This window comes from Colletes latitarsis, chromosome 11, assembly GCF_051014445.1.
Source record: "Colletes latitarsis isolate SP2378_abdomen chromosome 11, iyColLati1, whole genome shotgun sequence".
NCBI lineage: Eukaryota > Metazoa > Arthropoda > Insecta > Hymenoptera > Colletidae > Colletes > Colletes latitarsis.
Genome location: NC_135144.1, coordinates 26906895 through 26929737, shown reverse-complemented (window position 1 = coordinate 26929737; position 22843 = coordinate 26906895). Strand labels below are relative to the sequence as shown.

The window sequence follows — 22843 nt, the reverse complement described above, 5'->3', positions numbered from 1 at the left end:
AATCTTAGAAAAATTCCGGGCGCTTTGGGAATCAGGATTTGGCCTTGACCCAGTTTCGAAAGTGGGTCAAGGTCACCGGCATTTCAGAAAACGCTCCGGGCACTTTGGAATTTCAGTTTTAAGTAGAGAAACGGTTTCTTATAACTAAGGGAATAATGGGGAGTGGAAAAGAAAGGAAAAGTGATGAGAACACATAGAATTCTTTGAAATTATATCATTTATTGTCATAGATTTACATTATACAAAGTTTTAATACATGTACATCATGTTAGAAGTTGTTAACAAAGGTCAGCGTGGTCAGCAGGGGCCAGCAGAGGTCAGCAGAGGGATGCAGAGGCATGCAGAGACTAGCAGGGGCAAGCAGTAGCAAGTTGTAATCGTTATACGTTGCCAGAAGCATCAGGGGTGGTCAGCAGAGGTCAGCAGAGGCTGGGAGAAGCTGACAGTAGTCAGTAGTAATCGTTATACGTTGTCAGAAATATATGCGGTGGTCAGCAGAGGCCAGCAGAGGCTGGGAGAGACTAACAGTAGCCAGTCGTAATCGATATACGTTGTCAGAAGTAACAGGAGTGGTCAGCAGCGGTCAGCAGAGGCCAGCGGAGGCTGGCAGACGTCAGTAGTAATCGTTATACGTTGTCAGAAATTCCAGGAGTGGTCAGCAGCGGTCAGCAGAGGTTGGGAGAGACTAACAGTAGCCAATCGTAATCGATATACGTTGTCAGAAGTAACAGGAGTGGTCAGCAGCGGTCAGCAGAGGCCAGCGGAGGCTGGCAGACGTCAGTAGTAATCGTTATACGTTGTCAGAAATTCCAGGAGTGGTCAGCAGCGGTCAGCAGAGGCTGGGAGAGACTAACAGTAGCCAGTCGTAATCGTTATACGTTGTCAGAAATTCCAGGAGTGATCAGCAGCGGTCAGCAGAGGCCAGTGGAGACCTGTTGATGGGAGGTCGGATATTAGTTGTTCAAAAGCGAGAAGGGAAGTGTTAGCCTTTCTCTCTCGACTCCCACGAGACGGTCTGAACTTACTTTGGGCAGCTTCGGTGAATCGAGAAAGAGGGCATGCGTCATTTTGCCTTTGTCGTGTTTCCGAAACTCCACGAGCTTACGTACGCGTGATCTGACATAGTGAGAGAGCACCTTCGATGCCTTTCTGGAATCTCTGGAGAGCCGTCCAAGTTTGCGTGGAATAGTTCGTTATTTTTAACGATAGATGGCGTTTATTTTTCGACCTTGTGCCCTCTGGTATTAAAATGCCCAAGTTTGTCGTGGAATAGTTCGTTATTTTCAACGATAGATGGTGTTTATTTTTCAACCTCGTGCCCTCTGGTATTAAAATGCCCAAGTTTGTCGTGGAATAGTTCGTATCGTCCACGCTAGATGGATTTCTCGACAAGCTTGGGCTTTTTAGCACCAGAGGGCCTGAGGTCGATAAATAAGCGCCATCTATCGTTGAAAATAATGAATTATTCCACGACAAACTTGGGCGTTTTAGCACCAGAGGGTTTGAGGTCGAAAAATAAGCGCCATCTATCGTTGAAAATGACGAACTACCACGCAACTTGGGCGGCTCTTTCTCTACGGGCTCACGTACGCGTGATCTGGCATAGTGTGAGTAATGCAGCCGGTGCTTACCTGGCATCTCTGCTCATAGGTACAATAATCGTTGCTGAGCTAAATTACAATCATTTTTGATGAATAGATATATTACACACTTAATATACTGAATAGACATATTACACACTTAATATACTGTGTGGCCGAAAATGTTTCTATAACTTTTTAACGAAGCCTCAAACAACAAATTAGTATCCCTGATTTTCGTCTTATTTTGGCCTCTAGAATCTCCCATTAAAATTTTTCGAAGGGGTGGTCGAACACCAGTATATGCATATGGTCATTCATAGGAACAATGAAAATAATTTCTTTTTTTTCAATAGCAAAAACATGATCAGAGGGTCTTAAAACGTGTATTTCCGTGTAAATTCTTTTTCATTATGGACTTTGCTTATATGTATGTGCCTATATAGCTCGAAACGTAAAAATGCCTGGGCAGTCGAGATTCGAAATTGTATGCCATTAACGCGAGGACAGCAGCTGTTCAAGACCAAAGACTTTATCGATTTTCTGAAGTTGCGTGAAGCGCTGACCACACGTAACATGTGGTTTGTGCGGTAGGATATGCGACTTTCCTCATCACTCCGTTAAACGCTAAGGAAATTCGTCGTTACTAGCGTCGCCGTCGATGCACTCAATTATGCCAAATCTGGCCATACTGCGCTAAGGAAGTTCGTCGTTACTATTCAGTATTGAATAACAAGTTTGTTATTGATAGTTTGCACGATGCTTAATACATAGCGAAGTAAAATTATTAACTTTTCGTTAGAGTACGTCGTGTAAATTTCTTTTATATCATGGCTATGTTCGAAGTATTAAGAAAAGAATATAGTGTAAGTATTGTGTTTATAATTTTGAACAATGATTATTTTGAGGTTATACACTCGATATTTTCAATGTTGTTCTGTTTGTTTTTTTCATAGGATTACTTGCAAAAATGTTTTAAAGTACCAGATATACAGACATTTCAAAAGAAATGCACGGAACGATGTACAAATGATAGTGACAGAAAAGCTGCAATTGATCAAGCGTTAAGAGACACTCTTCTTGTGATTTTATCAGAGCAAGTGCCAAGCAATGTTTCGCTTCTTGAGACCTACATTACATTCTGCATCGAGCTATGCAGAAAGGACCTGGCAACAGCAAGTATGCCAGTCATGTTACTTAGTGACATATTTGATTCCATGACACTCGATAGATGCGAACAACTTTTTACTTTTGTTGAAAATAATGTTGTTGTATGGAAAGAAGATCTATTCTTTAGTGCTTGTAAAAATAATTTGCTAAGGATGTGCAATGACCTGCTGAGACGATTATCTCGGTCGCAACAAACTGTATTTTGTGGTAGAATTCTTTTATTCTTAGCCAAGTTTTTTCCTTTCTCTGAACGATCTGGACTTAATATTGTCAGTGAATTTAATTTGGAGAATTATACAGAGTTTGGATCTGAAAAATCAGAAGGAGATGTGTTGGAACAAATAACAAAAGATGATGATAAATCTGAGACCAAAGTGCCAATTGATTATAATTTATATACAAAATTTTGGGCACTACAAGATTTTTTTAGAAATCCAAATCAATGCTATCACAAAATTCACTGGAAAGTATTTTCAGCAGTAAGTTCAAGTTATTGTTACAATACTGTTATTGCAATTAAAAATATTTTCTTTGCTGGCAATTAAAACTTTTTTGTTTATACTTTTTCTAGCATGCGTCGAGCGTTTTGTCAGCGTTTTCATCTTTTAAATTAGAAGAACAACGCAATTATCCTGCAACCTCTGTTAAAGTTGATTCTTCAATGGAAGGTTCTCATAAGGAAACCCCTTATTTTGCAAAATATCTAACAAATCAGAAATTACTGGAACTACAGCTATCTGATTCAAATTTTAGGCGATATGTATTGCTGCAATTTCTCATTCTTTTCCAATATCTTAATAGCACTGTAAAATTTAAAGCGTAAGTATCTACAATATACGGGCACATTCTTTGTGCACTTGTATTTTATTACAATTGAATTCACAATTCCTCTTCATAGAATTGCACATTTTTTTAAATCTCTAGTAAAATGACTTTTGAAAGCTATAAAATGATGTTTGTTTTCCAAAGCTTCCTTGCCAGTGGCTATGAGACAAGGTCTGCTTTCCTTAAATAGTGGTTTGAGTTTTATGTCACAGAGTTTCAATAACTTTTGCAATTTTTTAAGTGAAACGCATGAGCTGAAGTCGGACCAAATAGATTGGGTAAAAGGTACCACAGACCAAGTTTATGCCTTACTGATAGAAACACCTCCTGATGGTCCAACATTTGCTGAAACTGTAAAAAATATATTAAAACGCGAAGAGCATTGGAATGCATGGAAAAACGAGGGCTGTCCGCCATTCAAAAAGCCAGCTTCTGATTCTAATGCTGATACAGAGGAATTAAAGAAACCAAAAAGGCCAAGACGTAGAATCGGAGATGTTATTAGAGATGCTCAAGCAGTAGGGAAATATCACATGGGAAAGTAAGTATAAATAAGCATAAACAAAAATATTTACATTTGTATTAGATGCATAATTAAATTTAACTATCCATAGTCCAGAACTCACAAAACTATGGAATCTATGCCCTAATAATCTTGAAGCATGTAAATCAAAAGACAGAGATTTCCTTCCATCTTTAGAGACATACTTTGAAGAAGCCATTATGCAGTTAGATCCCAATGCAATGGTTGAGGATGAGTACAAGTGAGTGTATTTTTTTTTTTTTTTTTATAATTTTTGTAATATTTTAAATTATTAGCTTCTTTTATAAAACGTAGGAAAGTAAACGATGGAAACTTTGGTTGGAGAGCATTGAGATTACTAGCCAGACGTAGTCCTCACTTTTTTGTTCATGGAAATTACCCTATTAATAAACTTCCTGAGTATCTTGAAACAATGATCAAAAAAATCGCCAAAGATCGTCCAGTAAGTATAATACTTACGTTTGGTTAATTTGTAATAGTTCTGTCGTTTAAACATAAAAATAAATTCTATATAATTATTAAAGCAAACGCAGTCCGATATAAAATTAGAAACCGAAGAAACGCCGCCGTCAGAGTCGAACGATCAAGAATTCACCGAAGATGTTTTAAAACAAGATAGTGAACAAGTTGAATCTGAAAATACGGATACGAAGGGGCGAAAACTAACAAAGGTTACGCCCGAAATGGTGGCAAAATTATCAGATATTTTAAAAAACGATTGGAAGAAATTGGCAACTAAGTTTGGTTATACGAGTGAAGAGGTAAGCAAATAGTAGAATATAATTAGTCATGAAAAAAGTAGAAAACAAAACTATACAGTTATTTCTTTTAGATCACGTTTTTCCAAGGGAAACCAACACCATACGAACAATGCAAAAATATGTTGGCAATTTGGGCAGAAGAAGACGTGGATGCATCCATGGAGAATTTAGCGTACATTTTAGAAGGTTTAAAGTTCACAGAAGCACTGGCTGTTTTAAAATCTTAATTATATTTTTAAAAATCATCTATGTGAAAATGAATTTTAAGAAATGGATAGTACTATGTGAATTAACATTAAACTTTTTCAATTTTTTTTAATGATATTGTTTTCTAATCCCTAACCTTCCTTATATGTGATAATATTTCGTACACAGAATAGCGTGATGAGGTTATTACAATTTGTGGGCTATCGTGTCCTATTTCCGAGTACAGATTTTATACGTTTTATACTCGGACATTGAGGAGGTGTAGGTAGAGGATGTTGGAACATGGTAAATTATCGTTCGATGACAAGATCCGGGTTTATTTTGTCTCTCTTTTACAAATAGAGTCAAAGGACAACGACATCGATCTCTTCATCGAGCCACTGCATTAAATGAGATTCAAGTAGTCCAGTAGATGCACTTTTCGTCTTTTATTTAGAAAGACAATAATAAAGTGTACAAATAATACAAAATTTCGAAATAAAACGGTCCTTGGTGCAAACTATATCGAAGAACGGTTGGTTTCACATAGGGATGTCAAGATCTACGTACGGCATCAAGGGAATCTTCCGGTACGAAATATTCGCCAACAAGCACGCTGACAACCTAAAGATATAGATCGACCATTTCTGTATTTAATCGTAATAAATTAGTTTAATGTTAGTGATATCGTATCTTCGAATTATAGACACTGACTTAGATTCGATTTATGCTCGATGTAAAGCAAAAGTTTTACGGCGATTAGACCGCGACAGCTCGCAGAGTGGTAACGTTCCCGAACGAACTATCAGTTATAAAATATTGCTACGTATACGCTAGTAATTTCGAAAGCTTTATCGACTGTCACAACTGTTAGGCCAATTTCTAACGGTCCGTTCTCGCGTTCTGTCTGGTATTTGAACGACAACTCGTGCATCGATACGCACAGATCGTAGATAATCATACACGGAGCATAAATCTGGATTCCGGATTCGAGAAACTTAATGGTCTTGCGGAATCCTTGTTAATCAACTTGTTTCCTTACATCTAACATACACACTCATATGTATTGGCTAAATTGTAAATGCAATTCGATCGCGAATATGATGTTCGTTTTATTTAGGTCGTAGGGCAGCTGTTAGTTTAAGTATGTTTTTTTTCCATTTTATTTTTTATTCCTTAACAGTAAATTATGACTTGCGTACGGGCATTTCTCGTCACGCCTTTAAGAATCTCCTCTCGTAGTAGCGATCTAAGTACTGGACGTTTATCGTGATGTAGGGAACTCTTAACGACGTCGAGTTCACTTTGCTCGCCGATGGAATTCTATATCGAATATTTTGACCACTCGATAAGCGACGGATCAAACAGTACAGGCAATCGATATGACACACTGATGAACGATGTCTAGACGATCAGTCTTATTTCTTAAAAAGAGAACGGAAATTCGTGTAAAGCGCTGGCTAATGACTCGCGATATGGGTTTTATAACCTTTGGAGTTAGAGATAGATTTCACGGTTTTAGAAACGAGATGGTCACCGTTTGACAGACCTCGTCGTCGACGTCTTTTATCCGAATTCTCGTTCGCCCATCAAACGGTGACGATCAACGGTCCCATCTCGATTTCTATGTATACAACGACGAGCGAATTGGTTTTATTTTGCTTAATATTTTGTTCGTCGGACGCGATTAGATGTCCATCAGAGCGTCCAAGTACTCCTTGTAATCGTTCTCCGACATTTCTTCCGCGTCCTCCGTAACTTCGACGCTCCTCCTCCTTCTTGTAATTTCGCTGGTCACTTCTATGCAGAGCAGAGCGAACTTGTTGTCGCACGAATAACGAACTTGCTCCAAGAGACGACCCCCCGTTAAGGGTGATCCTAATCCGTAACGATCAGAATTGCTCGAATGCCAGGCGTCGCAGTACGTGTCCATCGCGCGGTCTCCTAATTTGTGCGAACCGTGCCAAGCCACCTTTTCTGGCCTGCAACAAAGTCACGCGTTGATAAAGTTTCAAAAATACACCAGCCTTCTTTGCAGAGCGGAAGCACAAAAGCTTATGCTCGGAACGAGTTGAACGTTCTAATCTTTATCTTAAATTCACAATGCAAGTATTTTTTAATTTTATTCGTTTCTTTGTTTTAAAATAAGTATGAAAAGTTAATTCAAGTTTCAGAGATGAAACTATCTGTCATATTTGTTCAGGTAGAGAAATACTGGATGTTTCACCATGCAAAATCACTGAGGATGTTCTTTCCATTGAAACTGTAAATTCTTGGGTTCTGAGAGAAGTACGCTCCGTTTCCGTTGAACATTTCCTTCCAAGAGTTGAAGAGGACGTCTCCCTGAAGGGTTTGGAAAAACAAATTCTGTAATTTGACTGGTACGTTCAATGCAATATTGTTTAGCAATAGGGAAGGGGAGATCTTAAACGCAGAAATTGATCACTAACACGTTACTTTTGTTTACCAAGTTCAATGGGGGTACAAATAATTTTTAAACGTTTACAAGTTTTTTGTTTTTATTTCATTTTAAATTGTAAATCACCTTTATATTAACGATAGGGAGGTCTCTGTCCCCGAGTCTCACGATACTGTCGACGTTTTGAACCCTGGAGCTGAGGAATGCACGGAACGTTCCCCTCAAGCCAGCTCGCTTTGCTTGTCGATAACAGGCATAGTCAGCTCCTCGTACGCCGTGCATGTCTCCGGTAAACGGTTCGTTCAGAGCAGCCATTCGTAACTGAAAGTTGTAACATCGTTTACTATATTCCTGTAGAAATCGATATTTATTGCTACGTTGGAACATCTAGGCGAGACACTCCGATCCTTCGAAGCTTTAAACGGTACCAACGCAACATTTTTTGTAGTTAAAAGTTGTTGATAACAGGGGAAAAAGGAACACAAAGAAGCTAATGTTCACGGTGAAAAAGTTACATTAAAAAGATTAAGGACGTTCATATCTCACCATTCGTGGATACCACTTGGCAGCAGGAAGGAAATTCAGTACGAATTAGGTAATACATCTTATCGGTAATGTTTTACACTCGACAGGATTAAAATAGTAACTCACCCCCGTTCCATCTGCTTTTACAGGTATCTGGTTGATCAGGTTGGAAGCTTCAAAAGGTGGATTTGCTGGAGGTGGCGACGTGGTCGGCGGTGCTGGAGTAGTTATTGGTAAAAGAGATCCCAACTAGAGAATATAGGACAAATATTTCTAATTAAATGGATTCCCCTGCACCGGAGTTTCCTGGAAATTTATATACCGTGCCCTCGAAGAGCTTTTACTGATCTTCACAAATATATTTACGTACACATAACTTTAAAAATAATTTCTAACGATAGCGTATCTAATAATTCTGTTCTATAGTTATTCGTATGTTTGTTTTTCGATAAAATTATGCAGGGTTGGTATTTGAATATAAAGCGTTGTATTTGAAATTTCAGGTCGGAAAACAGGGAGTTTTCGTCGGGGTTGAAAGTCAAGAGAATCGCCGCCGGCAGGCAACGATCTCCTTATAAAACGCGCGGCCATCAAAGTTTTAAAGTAACGTCAAAATCTTACAAACTTATGTGGTTTATACAAAATTGAGAATACTGTTATTCTTGAAATGTTTTTGATAATATTGAAAATAAGTTATTCGACCCTCGGACGATATCGGTACCATATACAGGGTGTTCGGCCACCCCTGGGAAAAATTTTAATGGGAGATTCTAGAGGCTAAAATAAGACGAAAATCAAGAATATCAATTTGTTGACGGAGGCTTCAATGAAATAATAATAGTGAACGTATTTTATACTAACTGCAATGTATTGCCAGCCATTGTTCACTCTAACGAGAAGCGCTTGTTCGTCTATGATGTACGCCAACGTTCCAACCGGACTTACAGCGGACATCTAAGGGACAAGAATCAGTTAAATGTTATTAAAATCAGTTCGAAATTTTATTGTTTCTTATCGTGAGAAATATTACTTTTGTCATGGCTTCGGTGTTTTGGAAAGTCACTGCTCCAGGTACGATCTTCGTCGTGCTCTCCAGGGGACCTCTCGTTGCCACGGTCGCAGAACCTTGAGAAAGTTTAAACAAAATTGGATACAAATTGACAAAATCAAAAAACAAATATACTCAAATTAATGACGAAAGCTTAATGCACTTTCTAAAAAAATTATTTGCTATAATACTTTACATTAATGTGAATTACCTAATTGCTCTGTTAATTCTTTCAGTTGCTTCAATTCACGTAGAGCCTTTAATTCGACCAGACTAGTTCTAAGTCCTTGCAGCGTGAACAAATATTTTTATAATTGAACCCTTCGTTCTTTAGAATATTTAATTCAATATTTGTAATGGTCTTTTTACGTATTGCAGATTGTACAAACATGTAATTAATTTTTGTAGAGGGTCGTAAAATTAATATAGGAAATAGATTGTTCCGAATAGTTCACGGTTTCGTGTTTCTTTTGTCATATAATTAGCGATATGACGGAACAAACGAACAACTTATATCATTATTATTTATATTTAGTAAAATGGATATAATTCAATAACGTTGTACTTAATTGTCCGTTACCTTGTCTGACTCCATAATAGTCCTTCTCGCCAAATATATGGCTTCTACTAGATCCTGACTCTTCTTTCTGTCCACCTAGCATTCCTGGCGGCCCTGGTGGCCCAGGGGGCCCTGGGGGGCCTGGGACTGGAATATAGTTTCCTTGAGACGGTGGTCCAGGTGGTCCTGGAGGTCCTCTTTGGCCGTCTCTTCCAGCTTGTCCAGGAATCCCAGGGAAACCTTCGTCTCCTTTATCGCCTTTTATCTGAACATTGTTCAAGGCCTAATCGATAACTTACATTACGCCTGGAGTCCAGATAAATGAAAAAGATCACTACCAGTCGTTACAAACATTACGTTCATCTCAGTTACATTGAGAATATAACTAACATTCGACTAGAGACGTCAGATACTCGTCAAGACAATCAATTTGCCTCATTTTATATCAAACAATTCGTTTGAAGCAATTTTACGTAATTAGTTTGACGTCAGGCATTTCGATACGTGAATGTTATCTTGAATTACGGTTTATACGTTGAATAATAGTTAAAAAATGTAGACTCTTAGTGCTCGATTTAACGAGCAAACAGCGTTTACTCAAAATAAATCCGCGAATCAAACCTTCTAGAGTAAATACCGATTGCAATTATGTAGATCATCTACTCTGTCCTTCGCATGCAGTTTGAAAACGACGGATTAGGGGAGATTACACGGAATCATTTTAATCTCCTATAAGAGGTGGTCTACGTGACGTTCTTCTATTTCAACAGATCGCTGACATCTACGGATCATCGAATTTTGTACCCTCGCAAAAATACCCCGTTCGTTTCAAAGTAAAATTTTTCCTGTTCTTTATCGAGGGAATCGAACGTCCGATATCTTCGCGCTTCAATAGAAAATATCTATATGTATATCTTCCCTGCCCCACGAGAACAAGACGAGAAAACTTTAACAATTTAAAATTCATGTCGTCCCGTTACTATTCGCGTTATATTAACCCCCTCCCCCAAGTAGTATTCCATTTTTGTTACGGCTCAAAAGTCGCAATATTACGAATATTCTTCCTAAATCCGACTAAAAAACTTTTTGCCAGGTTGTATCACGGGGAGAGGAACAGTTGCAAAAAGAAGACAAGCTTCGTCTCGACGAAGATCGAAGGTTACGCGAAAGTTTCGAGGCGTCGTTGTAAATCACCGAACGCGTCTTCGTGACGCGATAAAAGCGTCGAGTTTGCCTTACGTCCGCGCAAACGGCTTTTAAACCAAAGTGTAGTAAATTAAGAGCTGCCACGCGCATTCGGCGCGGCTTGTCAGTTGTCACCGACGCCCCGTTGGAAGTTTCGACGAATTTTTGTTTGGGTCGTCGAATAAATCGGGTCCCGGTGGCTTCGGTGACCGATAAAGATGGGGGAAAAAGGGAGGTGGGCGTGCGTCACTCGCACACTTGCATTAATTTCCGTCACCCTCGCGGTTCCGTTCCTTGCTACGACGACGAGACCGTCGGGGCAACGGAGGTAATCTACGAGCACCGCTACAAGTTCCGCGTGGTTCGCGCAGAGTGGTTGCTACGACTGAAAAATGTTCCGCCGTGGTCGGGATCTACTCGCTGGCGAGCCTTTCACGTCCAACCTGTGATTAAACAGCTTTGAAAAACATCAAATCGAGCCGCGACGCGAATAAAAACGGAGAAACGCGAATTGGAACTTGAACGAAAGCGTTACGTTTTTCATTGTATAGTTGGCGTGAAAGGAAACAGAAATTTCAAATGAAATTGCTACCGTTTTTAGCGAGTCTCTTAAATTATGGTCATCGTAATATTACATCGCGATATAAATAGTTTTTACATATTCTTTGGTGCCTCTAAAGTGAATCTACGGAAGTTACGGAATTGTCGAGGACGCTAATGCAAGTAGAAATTACGAGTAATGGTCAGACGTGCTAGTCAAGACGTACTTTTTAGTGTACCATTTAAATTACGGTCATCGTAATATTTATACAATATAAATAATTTCTATATATTCTTTGGTGCCTCTAAAGTGAATCTACGGAAGTTACGGAATTGTCGAGGACGCTAATGCAAGTAGAAATTACGAGTAATGGTCAGACGTGCTAGTCAAGACGTACTTTTTAGTGTACCATTTAAATTACGGTCATCGTAATATTTATACAATATAAATAATTTCTATATATTCTTTGGTGCCTCTAAAGTAAATACAGAGTTACGGAATTGTTGAAGACTCCAATGTAAGTAGAAATAACGAGAAATGGTCAGACACGTTAGTCAAGTCGTTCTTTTTAGTAAGTCTCTTACAGTCATCGTAACATTTACATAATATAAATAATTTTTATATATTCTTTGATGCCTCTAAAGTGAATTTACAGTGTCTATATAGTGTCTATATACTGGAGTCAATGTTCAACACGAGACTTATGGAATTGTTGAAGACTCTAACGCAAGTAGAAATAGCGAGCAATGGTCAGACAAGCGAAATATTAAACTTCTCCGGGAAGAATATAAAACCACCGTCAGTGAGCTCACGGATTCTAAAAATCGAACTATTTGTTTTCCATAAATTCGCGTCTCGAAGTCTTAAAAATAATACGCAAGTTGTACCATATCGAAATTCGCATTAATGGCAAGTTATAGCCCGTTAGCGCCGGCCGTATGCACGGACGGGTTCATTATGAAATTTCAAACGCGTTTTTCTCGAAACACTGGCTTTTATAACAGCGTACACGATAACTGCAAATCGGTTTAAGCGATTAGCTTTATTATTTGATATCGATATTCTTCATAACGATCCACATCGGTTCACAAGCGTATTTTTTTTTCATTTTTTCATTTACTTATAATAAAACTATATAACCAATTTGTCACGAAAAACGATTATTGAAATATTAATTCACGTGAAACATAAAATACTACAAAGAAACTCAGGCGACATGAAAACAAAATACTAAAAATTATAGGAAAATTCTTGAGTCTTTTAATTGTTTTATTAGTGTTGAAAATCATCCAAGTGAAAACTAACTTCGATATTTATAGTGATATTAGCGATATTAGTCTAATACATATATTCCCTCGAACACGTAAATTGAGTAGAAACAAGGATGACTTTCTAAAATCAGAGAGTTCGAAGTTGGTACAAACCCATGTTCGCGTTGCACTTCTATTTTTTACGCAGAATGACCTGTAAAACTTTGCAATGGGGATCGTAGATTACTGTGTACATCTCCACTTTAACCTGTCACCCGTTACAGGACAGGATAAAAATGTGTCCATTAACTTTATCCGTTTCACGTTGGAAACTCTTCAACATTCTCACATTGTCTTGTTACCTTTTCCAAACATTAGTTTTTCTGCACGTTGCTCGCGATAAAAATAGCACAGACAAACAACAATCTGATATTCGTTGAGCTTCCGATAACAAATGTTTAATAAAACTGAAATTTTTCTATACTTAGGATGCTTTAGAAGGTTTTGTAACAGTTACCAGATTAAATTATGTAAAAAGGTTACCCTTAAAAGAATGGTATCTCGTTTAATGTTTCATACGATAGAGGAAGTGCAGAGAACGATAACTGTGCCAGCACTGGGCTCGTACTGGTTGTAATATTAAAAATGAAATGAAATATCTCTTAAGGTATTAAGTTTTGTATAATTATATAAGGAACCAGTACTTTTGACTAATAAAAATTTAACTAATGATCCTCGTAAATAAATAATGGTAAATTTTAGAGGGAAATTTAATATTGCTGGTTCGAAGGGAAACTGTAAATTGTACTTACACCAACGGAAACTCCGTAAGGACCTGGTGTTCCGGGTTCACCTTTTTCTCCCTTGGGTCCTCCTGGTCCAACAGGTCCGGGTAGTCCAGGATTTCCAGGGCGGCCCTGTTGGAAGCAGTTACCGATACGTAACGTTCGTGTTATACCTTCCGTGCATGAATATTCTATGTTCATTAACCCTTTAATTAATCTCGCGCGCAAGTCCGTCTACCATACACTCGCTCGATTACTGTGATTTCTAATTTCATGACACAATTATTACGCTGTCTATCGTTATTCGAAGCAATAAACCCGTTCAATGTGATTCGACGTTATTGGGAGATTATGTACAGAGGACAATTTTTAAATTAGTATCGAGTTGGCCAAAAAGTAACGTCGGAGCTTTCACTAAGAATTGTCTTGGGTATTATATAAAGTACAAAAGTTATATTATATAATAACTTTTGTACTTTTTATTGGAAAAAATCGTCATCTACTAGAGAAATCTGACATTAATTATTGGTCAACCCTAATAATAGTACTGGTGGACTATACGTGCCATGTAATACTTACTTTCATAGTGTTCTGTGCTCAGCATTGGAAAAAGAGTATTAGAATTTTAGAATTGTAATTTTCACACGCGAGCGTGTAATTATTTAACATTTTAAACGGAACACGATACGCGTTAATTGTCGTCTAGTTTCGCCATAGCGGTATCGTGTTTGGCAATTTAGTGATCATAAAATATTTTGCTTAAAACTTTGGAACGAAATTGTACAAAATTAAGGAAAAAGCAAAGAATAGACATCTCTTTTTCTAATACTAAATATTAAATTGTCCGATTATAAAAGTTGTTATGACTCGAAGGGGAAAATTTAATATCGAATCAGATATTTTTGTCAGATTATAGGAATTTTATATTCTTCTTAATAGTGTATGAACGCGAACAAAACTTTAGATTAATCTGGATTCTAGATACGTTATTTAGAGCGTCTTAAAATGCACAATAAAATGAATATAATAGATTCTATTAAAAAGAATGAAGATCTCCATAAATTATGAACTCGTGAAAAATTCAGATTCGACGTTATATAATTTCACCCTCCAAGTTAAACTATTTTTATAAGGACAGTATTTTGGTATATTCAATAATTTGAGAAACAATTATGTGTATTCACTTAAACCAAATATACTGTGCATTGCATTACTATTGATGTGAATAATAACGTACTAGTATTTATTAATGGAACTCCCTTTGCATGTACAGGGTGGTCTACTACAAACAGGAGACTCTGATAAGTTCGATATTTCAAACAATACACTTCAATAATAATAAAATTCTGATCAGATCAAATGCATACAATGCAAAACAGGAAACAATCAGTATTGTAAGGTTCTACAAACATTTCTTTCACAGATAAAATATAATATCTGAGAATATTCCAAATTAGAGACACTAAACAATATAATATTCTTTTCCACCCACAAAATATTATAAAAAAAAAATTCCAGTGCAGTTTATTCGGATTTGAATTAAATCTTCTAAAGGGGTGAAACTTAATGGGCGAAGGTCTCCTGTTTCTAGCGGACCAGCCTGTAAGAAGGAAATCAGATGGAAAGCGTACGATGAAAGGAGGAACAAATTATATAGATCTATAAAATAATGAAAGGTTTTTCTCATACCACCCATCCAGGTAACCCAATTTCTCCCATAATTCCCGGTTTTCCAGGTGGTCCAGCGGGACCAGGTGGTCCTCGATGTCCTTTAGTGCCCCTCTTGCCCGCCGTGCCCTTCTCACCCTTGATAGTAATATAGTCACCGGAGCTCGCTATAGCCGTGGCTCCTGGCGGTCCTCTCTCGCCTTTATCGCCCTTTGAACCGCCGATTCCTGGCGCACCGGGGTCTCCATCTTTGCCTGGCTCTCCTTTGTTGCCTTGGGGTCCTTGAATGCCGTTCACACCGGGAATTCCGGCTGGTCCAGAGTTACCTTTATCTCCTTTCTCGCCTTTGGTGCCCTTATCTCCTTTATGCCCGCGTGGACCCATCTCGCCCCTGTCACCTTTCTCCCCTAATACTAATTAATCGAAGAGATTCGATTGTATTGTTTGCGACCGACGAAATTCAGAGGTATGCTCGACACTCGAGTACAGGACTCTCCTAAAACGTGTTCCACTGTGCGTTCCAACTCGTACCAATGTCCCAACAGGGTGAAAATTACAAAGTTAAGGGGGTATTGCTGTTAAAAATGCATTTAAATTGGCTTGCATGATACTTCAAGATCTAGCAGGCCGATTGATTTCAAATTTTGAGAGAATATTCAGCAGACATGCCTTTATCACTGAACCTAGAGATTAAAAAAAATATTGAATTTTACTATTTTTTGTAATATGCTAAAGACAAAAGGAGGGTTGAAAAATAGAAATTCAACATTAATTCATAACTCCCACAATTTTCAATATTTCTCGATGAAAAAGATACTGTACACGTTTATAAGATGAATAAATATATCTGCAAAATCTCAATGCAAAAGACACACAAAAGAGGCCGAAAAAGCCTAGACAGCAATATTTAAGCAAGTTTACGTCCAACGTGAAATATACGAGCCTCTGAATTTTACGTCCACGTGTTTCCGTACACTTTATACTCGAAATAATTTATTTCGATCGAGTCGTACCTGATTCCCCAACGTTTATTGCTCCAGGTCCAGTGACGCCGGAGACGCCTGGTGGTCCTGGTGGTCCCGGAGGACCTGGTTTCCCTTCCGGTCCCGTGTCGCCCTTGTCGCCCTTCTCAGCCGGCCTTCCGTTCTCACCCGGAGCGCCAGGCAGCCCTGGTGTTCCAGGAGCCCCAGGTTCACCTTTGAATCCTTGAATTCCTCTCGGCCCTTCTTTCCCGTGATCGCCTTTAGCGCCCTTGTGTCCCGATTCGCCCCTGTTTCCTTTGGCACCGACGATTCCCGACTCCCCTTTCTGTCCTGGGTTCCCTGGAATACCTGCCTCGCCCTTCTGCCCTGGCAGCCCTGGCCTAATCGTGATTTCATCCATCTACAGCGACAGAAATAATTCAATACAGAACAGAGACATCCAAATATCTGCATAGAAAAATTTTCGAACAAAGTTACTGTCGAGAATAAGCATTGCATGCATGTATTTTTAATGAAAATATGTATCCATTGGTGCAGTCCCTTCCCTTGCAAAAGTCAGTACTACCTGAGGAGGACACTCGTTTATTGCACCCCCTGAGCAGAAAACCTTCAAGCTAAGAACAGCATTTTCGTTTTGTTAAACTACATTAATTAAATACATACTTAGGTAGAAACTCTGTCGTATTTATTTAGCAAATAAATATTCCACAGTTACATCGTTTTAAGGGGCGTCTGTAACGATAGAGTCATTTTTTAAACAGAAGGTTTTTGTATATTTCGATCTATGAGTCTTAATTGTTCCCACAAAAGGAGCAATTGAGCGCCGTTTAAATTTTGCTAAATTATAGAGTCATACTGGAGCTTTTATATCGAAAGCACTCCGATTATGGGGTGGTTACTTACCCTGTAAGCTCCCCGACGTCCCCAACTGAGCTGCTTGCGCATAATAGACGAAATTTCTCTGTTTAATCATTGGTACAATGTCGTAAAGCTAAAAGCAGCCGGTCGACGTGCCACCTGCCCCTTTGAATCGTCTAATGACCACTGACGAACAATCGGCGAAACAGTCGACTATATTAAAGCGCGATACTCTCGAATGTTCAGTCGAAACGTTATTCCGTGCTCGAGTTGTTTGCTTCGCAAACGGACGACCTCGAGAATTTATGACAAGTTTGAATGTTTGATCACCGAAGAACTAGCATATTGAAAACATTTCTAGCGATTCTCTCATGCGTGGACTCGAAAGCAGTGCCTCTGGCTAAATACAGTCGCGTCTGTAGACTAGTCGTCGAAACGTTTCTAACGTCCATCGACTGAAAATGAAACTCTGCAAAAGTGGAATCGCCTGTAAAGAAATTCGGACTCGCCACGGATTGTTTCCTTTATTCGTTATACAGTCATTCGTCGAACGAAAAAATTGTGTCGCCGTCTATAGAGAAGAAGAAATTAGTTTTCTAAATGAACCCAAACGTACCTTTACTGTCACTAGAATTCTTTCAACACTTTCGTCGAAAAGAAAAGAGAGGGTTATTATAGTAAATTTTTATTAAAAATTTTGTTGAAACGCTCGATTTCATTACTGTGAAAAATGTTAATCTTGACGTTAAAATAGGTAGATTTTTAAAGAATAAATTTTACTTTTTTATAGTGATATATTCTTTTCGTGAAGTGTTGAATTATATGAAGTACTGGTTGGAGTCAGAGTCAGAATTAGATGAATTCTTTGCTTAAATTGTATAATATTTGGAATCTTTGTTCCTGCTGTATGTAATAGAGTATTTTCCAACGCGTTTTTGTAAGCACAAAAACTTATAGTAATTTATATTCCTATAGACCTGCTTTTCAGGATTCCTAGAAAGGAGATTGTATTATAATTAGTTGGACAGTATTGTATAAAATCGTTTATAGGAGAAGGAAAGCATCGCTGTCCATTGTATTGTAATGGTTTCGCAATAAATGTCATTGACATTATTAACAAAATTTTTGTTCATTATGCTATGATTTGAGAAGAATTTTCCCGTCTTCATTTTCTTTTAATAACACCAAAAACTTGTTTCTCTTTCTCTGCAGACGACGACATATTCTCGTTTGATAGACGTAAAATATACTCAATAATGGATAAGCCCACTCTAAACCCACCTTCAAGACTCTGCTCGTAGCATCTTCGAGTCTACTGTCGAGATAAATATCTTGTTTTAATAAAGGAAAGGAAATTTCTGTACCAGCTTTTTAACACAGATATTAGATGGATTAAGTAAAAATTAGCAAACTAATAACTCGCTTATTTTATTTAATCGATACATTTCTATAATGAGAAAATAATGGTTGTGAAAATTCAACCGTCTAGTACTGCCGTAATTGTAAACTTTCATTATTAAGTGAACTGAACCTTCAGCAAAATGTTTAAATAATCCACGTCTTTCCGCGTTTCAAATTTTCTTTCGTTCTCCTTATCGCTGGCCCCATTTTGCACAAACGTCGGTTTATTTCGCTCGATAATTAATTCTCCGTACAACGATCCAGCAGATACGATAAAGTACCCTGATTAGCGAACGGTAAAGCGAGTAACAATCGCGAAAAGCGCAAATCAACATTGGGTGGCGCGCGTTTATTCATCGATGAACGTTTCGAATCGTTCCTCTCGACGGACACTCGTTTATTCAAACGTTTACAGGTCTTTGCTTCTGTAACCGCAATCGAATCGAGTGTTCTCTTCTCTTTTTTTTTTTCTTTCGTCACACGAACGCTTTCGGAACGTCTATTTATCAACGCCAGCATTCGTTCCATTATACGTCATGCCTGCCCCTCAAAAGCTTTTCCACCAAGTGGTTTAGAACTTTCGAACTTCCTTCGGCTATTGACAGAGAGTCCAGCATTCAATGTAGGCATCTTTCATTCCACCTTCTTCTCTTTTATTCTCAAAGCGGCTCTATCGCGGCCGTTTCTAACGCGCTCGCGGTGATTGAAGAGCCGCGAGATGTCGAATTAACGATAATTCAATAAAAGAACGATCGTGGAAGCTTATACAGACGGTTTCCTGCTTGCAACGAAACCATACTCAGTTTTTAATGAAACTTTATAGGATATGAATCGTTTCGAGCAGTTAGGGTAAACTCGACAAAGTCCTGCTCGAAGGAGAACGCACTCCAAACATTTTCCATAACAATCAACGAAAAGTTCTTCTTATTCGTATTTATTAACGTCTAGAATTTTTAAAAATCAACTTTTTCTATACCCGTTTTCTGAAAGTGCATGCTTTTGAAAATATTTGTAGCAAAGGAGACATTCGAGCGAAACGAAATACTTGGAGTATGGAATTCGACGATATCAATCTATGTACAAAAGAGATTTTACTATAAAGATTTAGAACAATGTGGGTCATTCGATATTGCTCGAGTGTTTGCTGTCGCAACAGCGACGTTCCAACGGAAGAATTTTTCAATCTTCGAGCAAAATTTTCTTGAAAATTAAGGAAAAGGTGTCGCCCGTTAATATTTTCTTTCAATTTATAGGCGATGACTTTTACTTAATGATCAGACTTACGGAGAGATAAAGTTTCTACTTTGAACAGAAAATGAATATTCGTTGCGAAAAGTAAATTAAAAACAAGAGTTCTATTTTCTTCTATAATGTATCTATCTAAGGCAGAAATGTGTAGTTAGATTTTCTGAGGAAATAGAACAGGTGTGTGAAATATGTGCTGCAAATTAACCCAGAAGGAACACAGTAACACATCATTTGAAGCGATCAGGTTTACCGCCCATGCCTAATATCTAATTGCATCATTCTACCTTAATGATCGTTGTGGTTGAGTACCCAAAGAGTAAAACGAAACGGGGAATAATTACAAAGGGTCTGCGTCTCGTTTACGATTACACATACCACATAATTCTTACCGAAGTAACTACTAATAAAATCTTACGAAATCATTTATCATAAATTTCAGGATCTGTTTGGTATTTAAGACTAGAAAGTTAAAAAAAATTATTTCTTCCTAGGGCTGTGAGATTGTGGCGACAGTTCCCGTACTCGCCAACAGAGGGCCACGCTCTTGTCTCTCTCGCAAGTGCTCGACCTTTATTTGTATATATACGCTCCTCGAGTGACGAATGATATGTTTTCATCTGTTATGTATTTCTCCTACCGCATTCCGTACCTTTTGAATTTTATTTCCTCGAATTCTTTCGTTGGGTATTTATTAGATTATACTTACAATTAGAATATCCTTTGTGTAAATATAGCTTGCGTTTTGTGATATCGCGTAATCAACAACAAAGACTTTGTGATCTCTCTACGCGATGGTTTGAATTTAGGTTTATTTAAAAGATTATTTTTGATCCGTTTTCCATTTTCCGTTTCGCGGCTGTTATCTGTGCGATGGCTACCCGACAGATGCGGTACGTCCACGAAAATGCCTTCCTCGGTTGGGATGTGTGTTTTCGTACGACTCGTTGTCGTTCTCCTAAACAACTTCCCTTACCAAGTCACTCACCTGGCGTACCTAGTCGGTACAGCCTAGAAATTGGTTTCTGTATTCTCCAGGGAAATCGGACGACTGTACGTTAGAGCACGGAACCAGCACCGGGTCACGTAAGATAACACTTGAGGTTGAAGCGAGATATTTTCTCTACCGAGGATTCCATGAGCCTTTGCAAGGTCGCAAGGCTGTCTCGAGGGAGTGGGCGCGCGATGGAGGCTTGGTCGAGTTGATTCCACGAGTTTCCCGATGTTTTAGGAGAATTTCACCGCGCGCGGTGTTAAGGCGGTTCCCCCTCGACTTTCCGGCGGAAATAGTTTTTAAAGCGTTTCCTAAAAGTTTGGATTTCGTTCAAAGGCATAACGAAGGCACGTTGCATAGTACAACTTTGAATGCGTTCCGATTAATATTTCCCAAGTTGACGAATATCTAACTAATTAATTTTTGGTTAAATTTATATTACTATCTTAATTCTGATTTCGAAAAAATCCACTTTGAATATTTATCGAGTATGATAGAATACGGCGTGGATGTCGACGCAAGTAGAAACAGCGATTAATGGTCAGACCCGCCATGCAAATTATATCCGATCGATATTTTTATTTGATACGTCGTATATATTTGTAAAAGAGATCTAAAAAACTGTGCTTTTCGCGTTATAACACGTTTGTTAAAAAATGTGCAAAAAGAGCAGCTCGGTCAGTGATTTTAAAGTCGCATTCTAGCATTTTTCGATTTCTGATTCAAACGGAGATTTATCCCGCCGCAGCGTGCGTTCATCGATCCGTAAGATTATAATGATATCGAGGGAGTCGTAAAATTCCTTACGTGCGTTTCATATTTTTCTACTTTGCTCATCTGGTTCCCTTTCTCTGATAAGGTGTGTAGCTTGCAGACGTGTCACCGGGCAACAAACGGACCCGTTTTAATTTACTTTTTGCCCGAATTCAGCAACGCCGTGCTCTTGCGGGTATACGTGAGGTTTTTTGTAAAATTTTTTTACGGATGCAGACTATCCTGCGCGAAAGTATTATTCGCGCAGGGCTTTCGCCGTGTCGAGAAATCTTTTAACGTCTCGCGCGACATTGTACCGTATGGACAAATAGTAGCGCTGAGGCTTTAAAGCCTTAATGTCTCTCTCCGAAACTTTACACGTGTCAAGGGTGCCTCCTGCAGAGGACAAGCATTGTTTTCATTGAGACGTTAACATTTTATATTGGCGTATACCGTGCGACGTACACTTTAAAAGATTAAATGAATATTTTCTGACGACGCGTTTCCGCCATATTATTTTAATCGAAACTCAGAGACGGATATTAATAATTAACTTCGAACGAATTAGGAAATCAACGACGACGGATAAATATTTATTCTTGGTAGAAGCGATAAGAAAGCTGGACGCGAATTACAAAATTATCGACCACCGGTGTGCTCCCGAATTATGCGCGGCTCAACTTCCGTAACAGTAATTCATCGTGGCTAAAGCACATGATAAATTTGCTTTTCGAGTTCTTGTTTTTGGCCGTAGTGTTATTAACCGAAAGTCACGATAGTTAGATTATTACTGCAATAAATCTCGAAAATATATATTCCTCTACTAAATCGTTTGGATTCGCGGGAAAAATGAAATCGGGATCTAGAAAGTTTCGCTGCGCCGCGCCAGCTTTATCATACGTTGCAATTTCGTACAACGTTTCTATTATACGCTGTCGAGTGTCACGTTTCCTGTATTAATTTTAACGGGCCTCGAGATTTTCAACGAATTCGTCCGAACGATATTATAACGTTACAAGAGTCGCAGACTTTGTTGTCGAAATTATTGCAAAACTAACATAAATTGGATAAAGCGTTATCTTGTTCAGAGTTGTTATATTTATGAAACGCTTTAAAATGGAATTTAACTGGGGAAACTTTTTAGTTTCGTTAAAGTGTCATAGTTTCTGGTTTGAATAGAATTGTTTTGGTATTATGTATCGACGCGAGGTAAAACTCTACTGCAATTTTTCACAAGAAGCTCGGAACATTGAAAGTTTGGAAGTTATTTACGAGATTGTACGTTACCATCAAGTCAGAAGTTATTTTAAGTTCAAACTAGCGAATACGGTCAATTTTCTTTTTACACGTTAGATATATATTAAAAAACATTCTCTACTTTTTAATATAAATAAAATTGGAAACATTAAAAGAATTATAACCGAAAATAGAATACATCTATTATTTGTCGTTTAAATTGGTACATTTTGGTTTAACTAATTTCTTGTATAATTTATCAGGTCGCACGCGATACTCCTGGCTGCTAACAACGAAGTACGGAGACGTTTGCCGGTAATCGTGGAT

At 38.3% G+C, this 22843-nt stretch overlaps 2 protein-coding genes across 17 annotated transcripts in view; one reads left to right on the top strand and one right to left on the bottom strand.

Annotated features, from left to right (window-relative positions):
- Positions 1-2131: 2131 nt before the first annotated feature.
- Hpr1 (THO complex 1-like protein Hpr1) lies at positions 2132-5194 on the top strand. Of its 2 annotated transcripts, XM_076776601.1 has the most exons (9): positions 2132-2446; positions 2537-3229; positions 3322-3569; positions 3720-3746; positions 3817-4116; positions 4190-4339; positions 4414-4561; positions 4644-4880; positions 4952-5194. In XM_076776601.1, the coding sequence occupies exons 1-9, from the start codon at positions 2411-2413 to the stop codon at positions 5105-5107; spliced, it is 1995 nt and encodes a 664-aa protein (XP_076632716.1). In that variant the 5' UTR covers positions 2132-2410; the 3' UTR covers positions 5108-5194. The 2 variants fall into 2 exon arrangements, with proteins under 2 accessions (XP_076632716.1, XP_076632717.1); XM_076776602.1 differs by lacking the exon at positions 3720-3746 and having other exon boundaries at positions 2137-2446.
- A 1034-nt stretch (positions 5195-6228) lies between these two features.
- The window catches only part of Mp (collagen XV/XVIII-type protein multiplexin), a 301479-nt gene continuing 284864 nt past the window's right edge, over positions 6229-22843 (bottom strand). For 3 of the 15 annotated variants that reach the window (XM_076776811.1, XM_076776822.1, XM_076776824.1), the window contains 14 exons: positions 16933-16965; positions 16060-16429; positions 15068-15459; positions 13958-13969; positions 13406-13510; positions 9639-9900; positions 9270-9344; positions 9041-9135; positions 8872-8964; positions 8137-8259; positions 8032-8046; positions 7612-7806; positions 7294-7409; positions 6229-7048 (listed from right to left, as the gene is read on the bottom strand). In XM_076776811.1, the coding sequence (XP_076632926.1) occupies positions 6754-7048; positions 7294-7409; positions 7612-7806; positions 8032-8046; positions 8137-8259; positions 8872-8964; positions 9041-9135; positions 9270-9344; positions 9639-9900; positions 13406-13510; positions 13958-13969; positions 15068-15459; positions 16060-16429; positions 16933-16965 (2181 nt within the window). In that variant the 3' untranslated portion in view covers positions 6229-6753. The remainder of the gene's footprint in view (positions 7049-7293; positions 7410-7611; positions 7807-8031; positions 8047-8136; positions 8260-8871; positions 8965-9040; positions 9136-9269; positions 9345-9638; positions 9901-13405; positions 13511-13957; positions 13970-15067; positions 15460-16059; positions 16430-16932; positions 16966-22843) is intronic. The other 12 variants (XM_076776813.1, XM_076776816.1, XM_076776812.1 and 9 more) reach the window with 12 other exon arrangements.

Coding starts and splice junctions, on each gene's coding strand:
- Hpr1 (XM_076776601.1), top strand. CDS start 2,411: ATGGCTATGTTCGAAGTATTAAGAAAAGAATATAGT. Junction 3,747..3,816: donor GCCAGTGGCTATGAGACAAG/GTCTGCTTTCCT, acceptor CAATTTTTTAAG/TGAAACGCATGAGCTGAAGT. Junction 4,881..4,951: donor TTGGTTATACGAGTGAAGAG/GTAAGCAAATAG, acceptor TATTTCTTTTAG/ATCACGTTTTTCCAAGGGAA.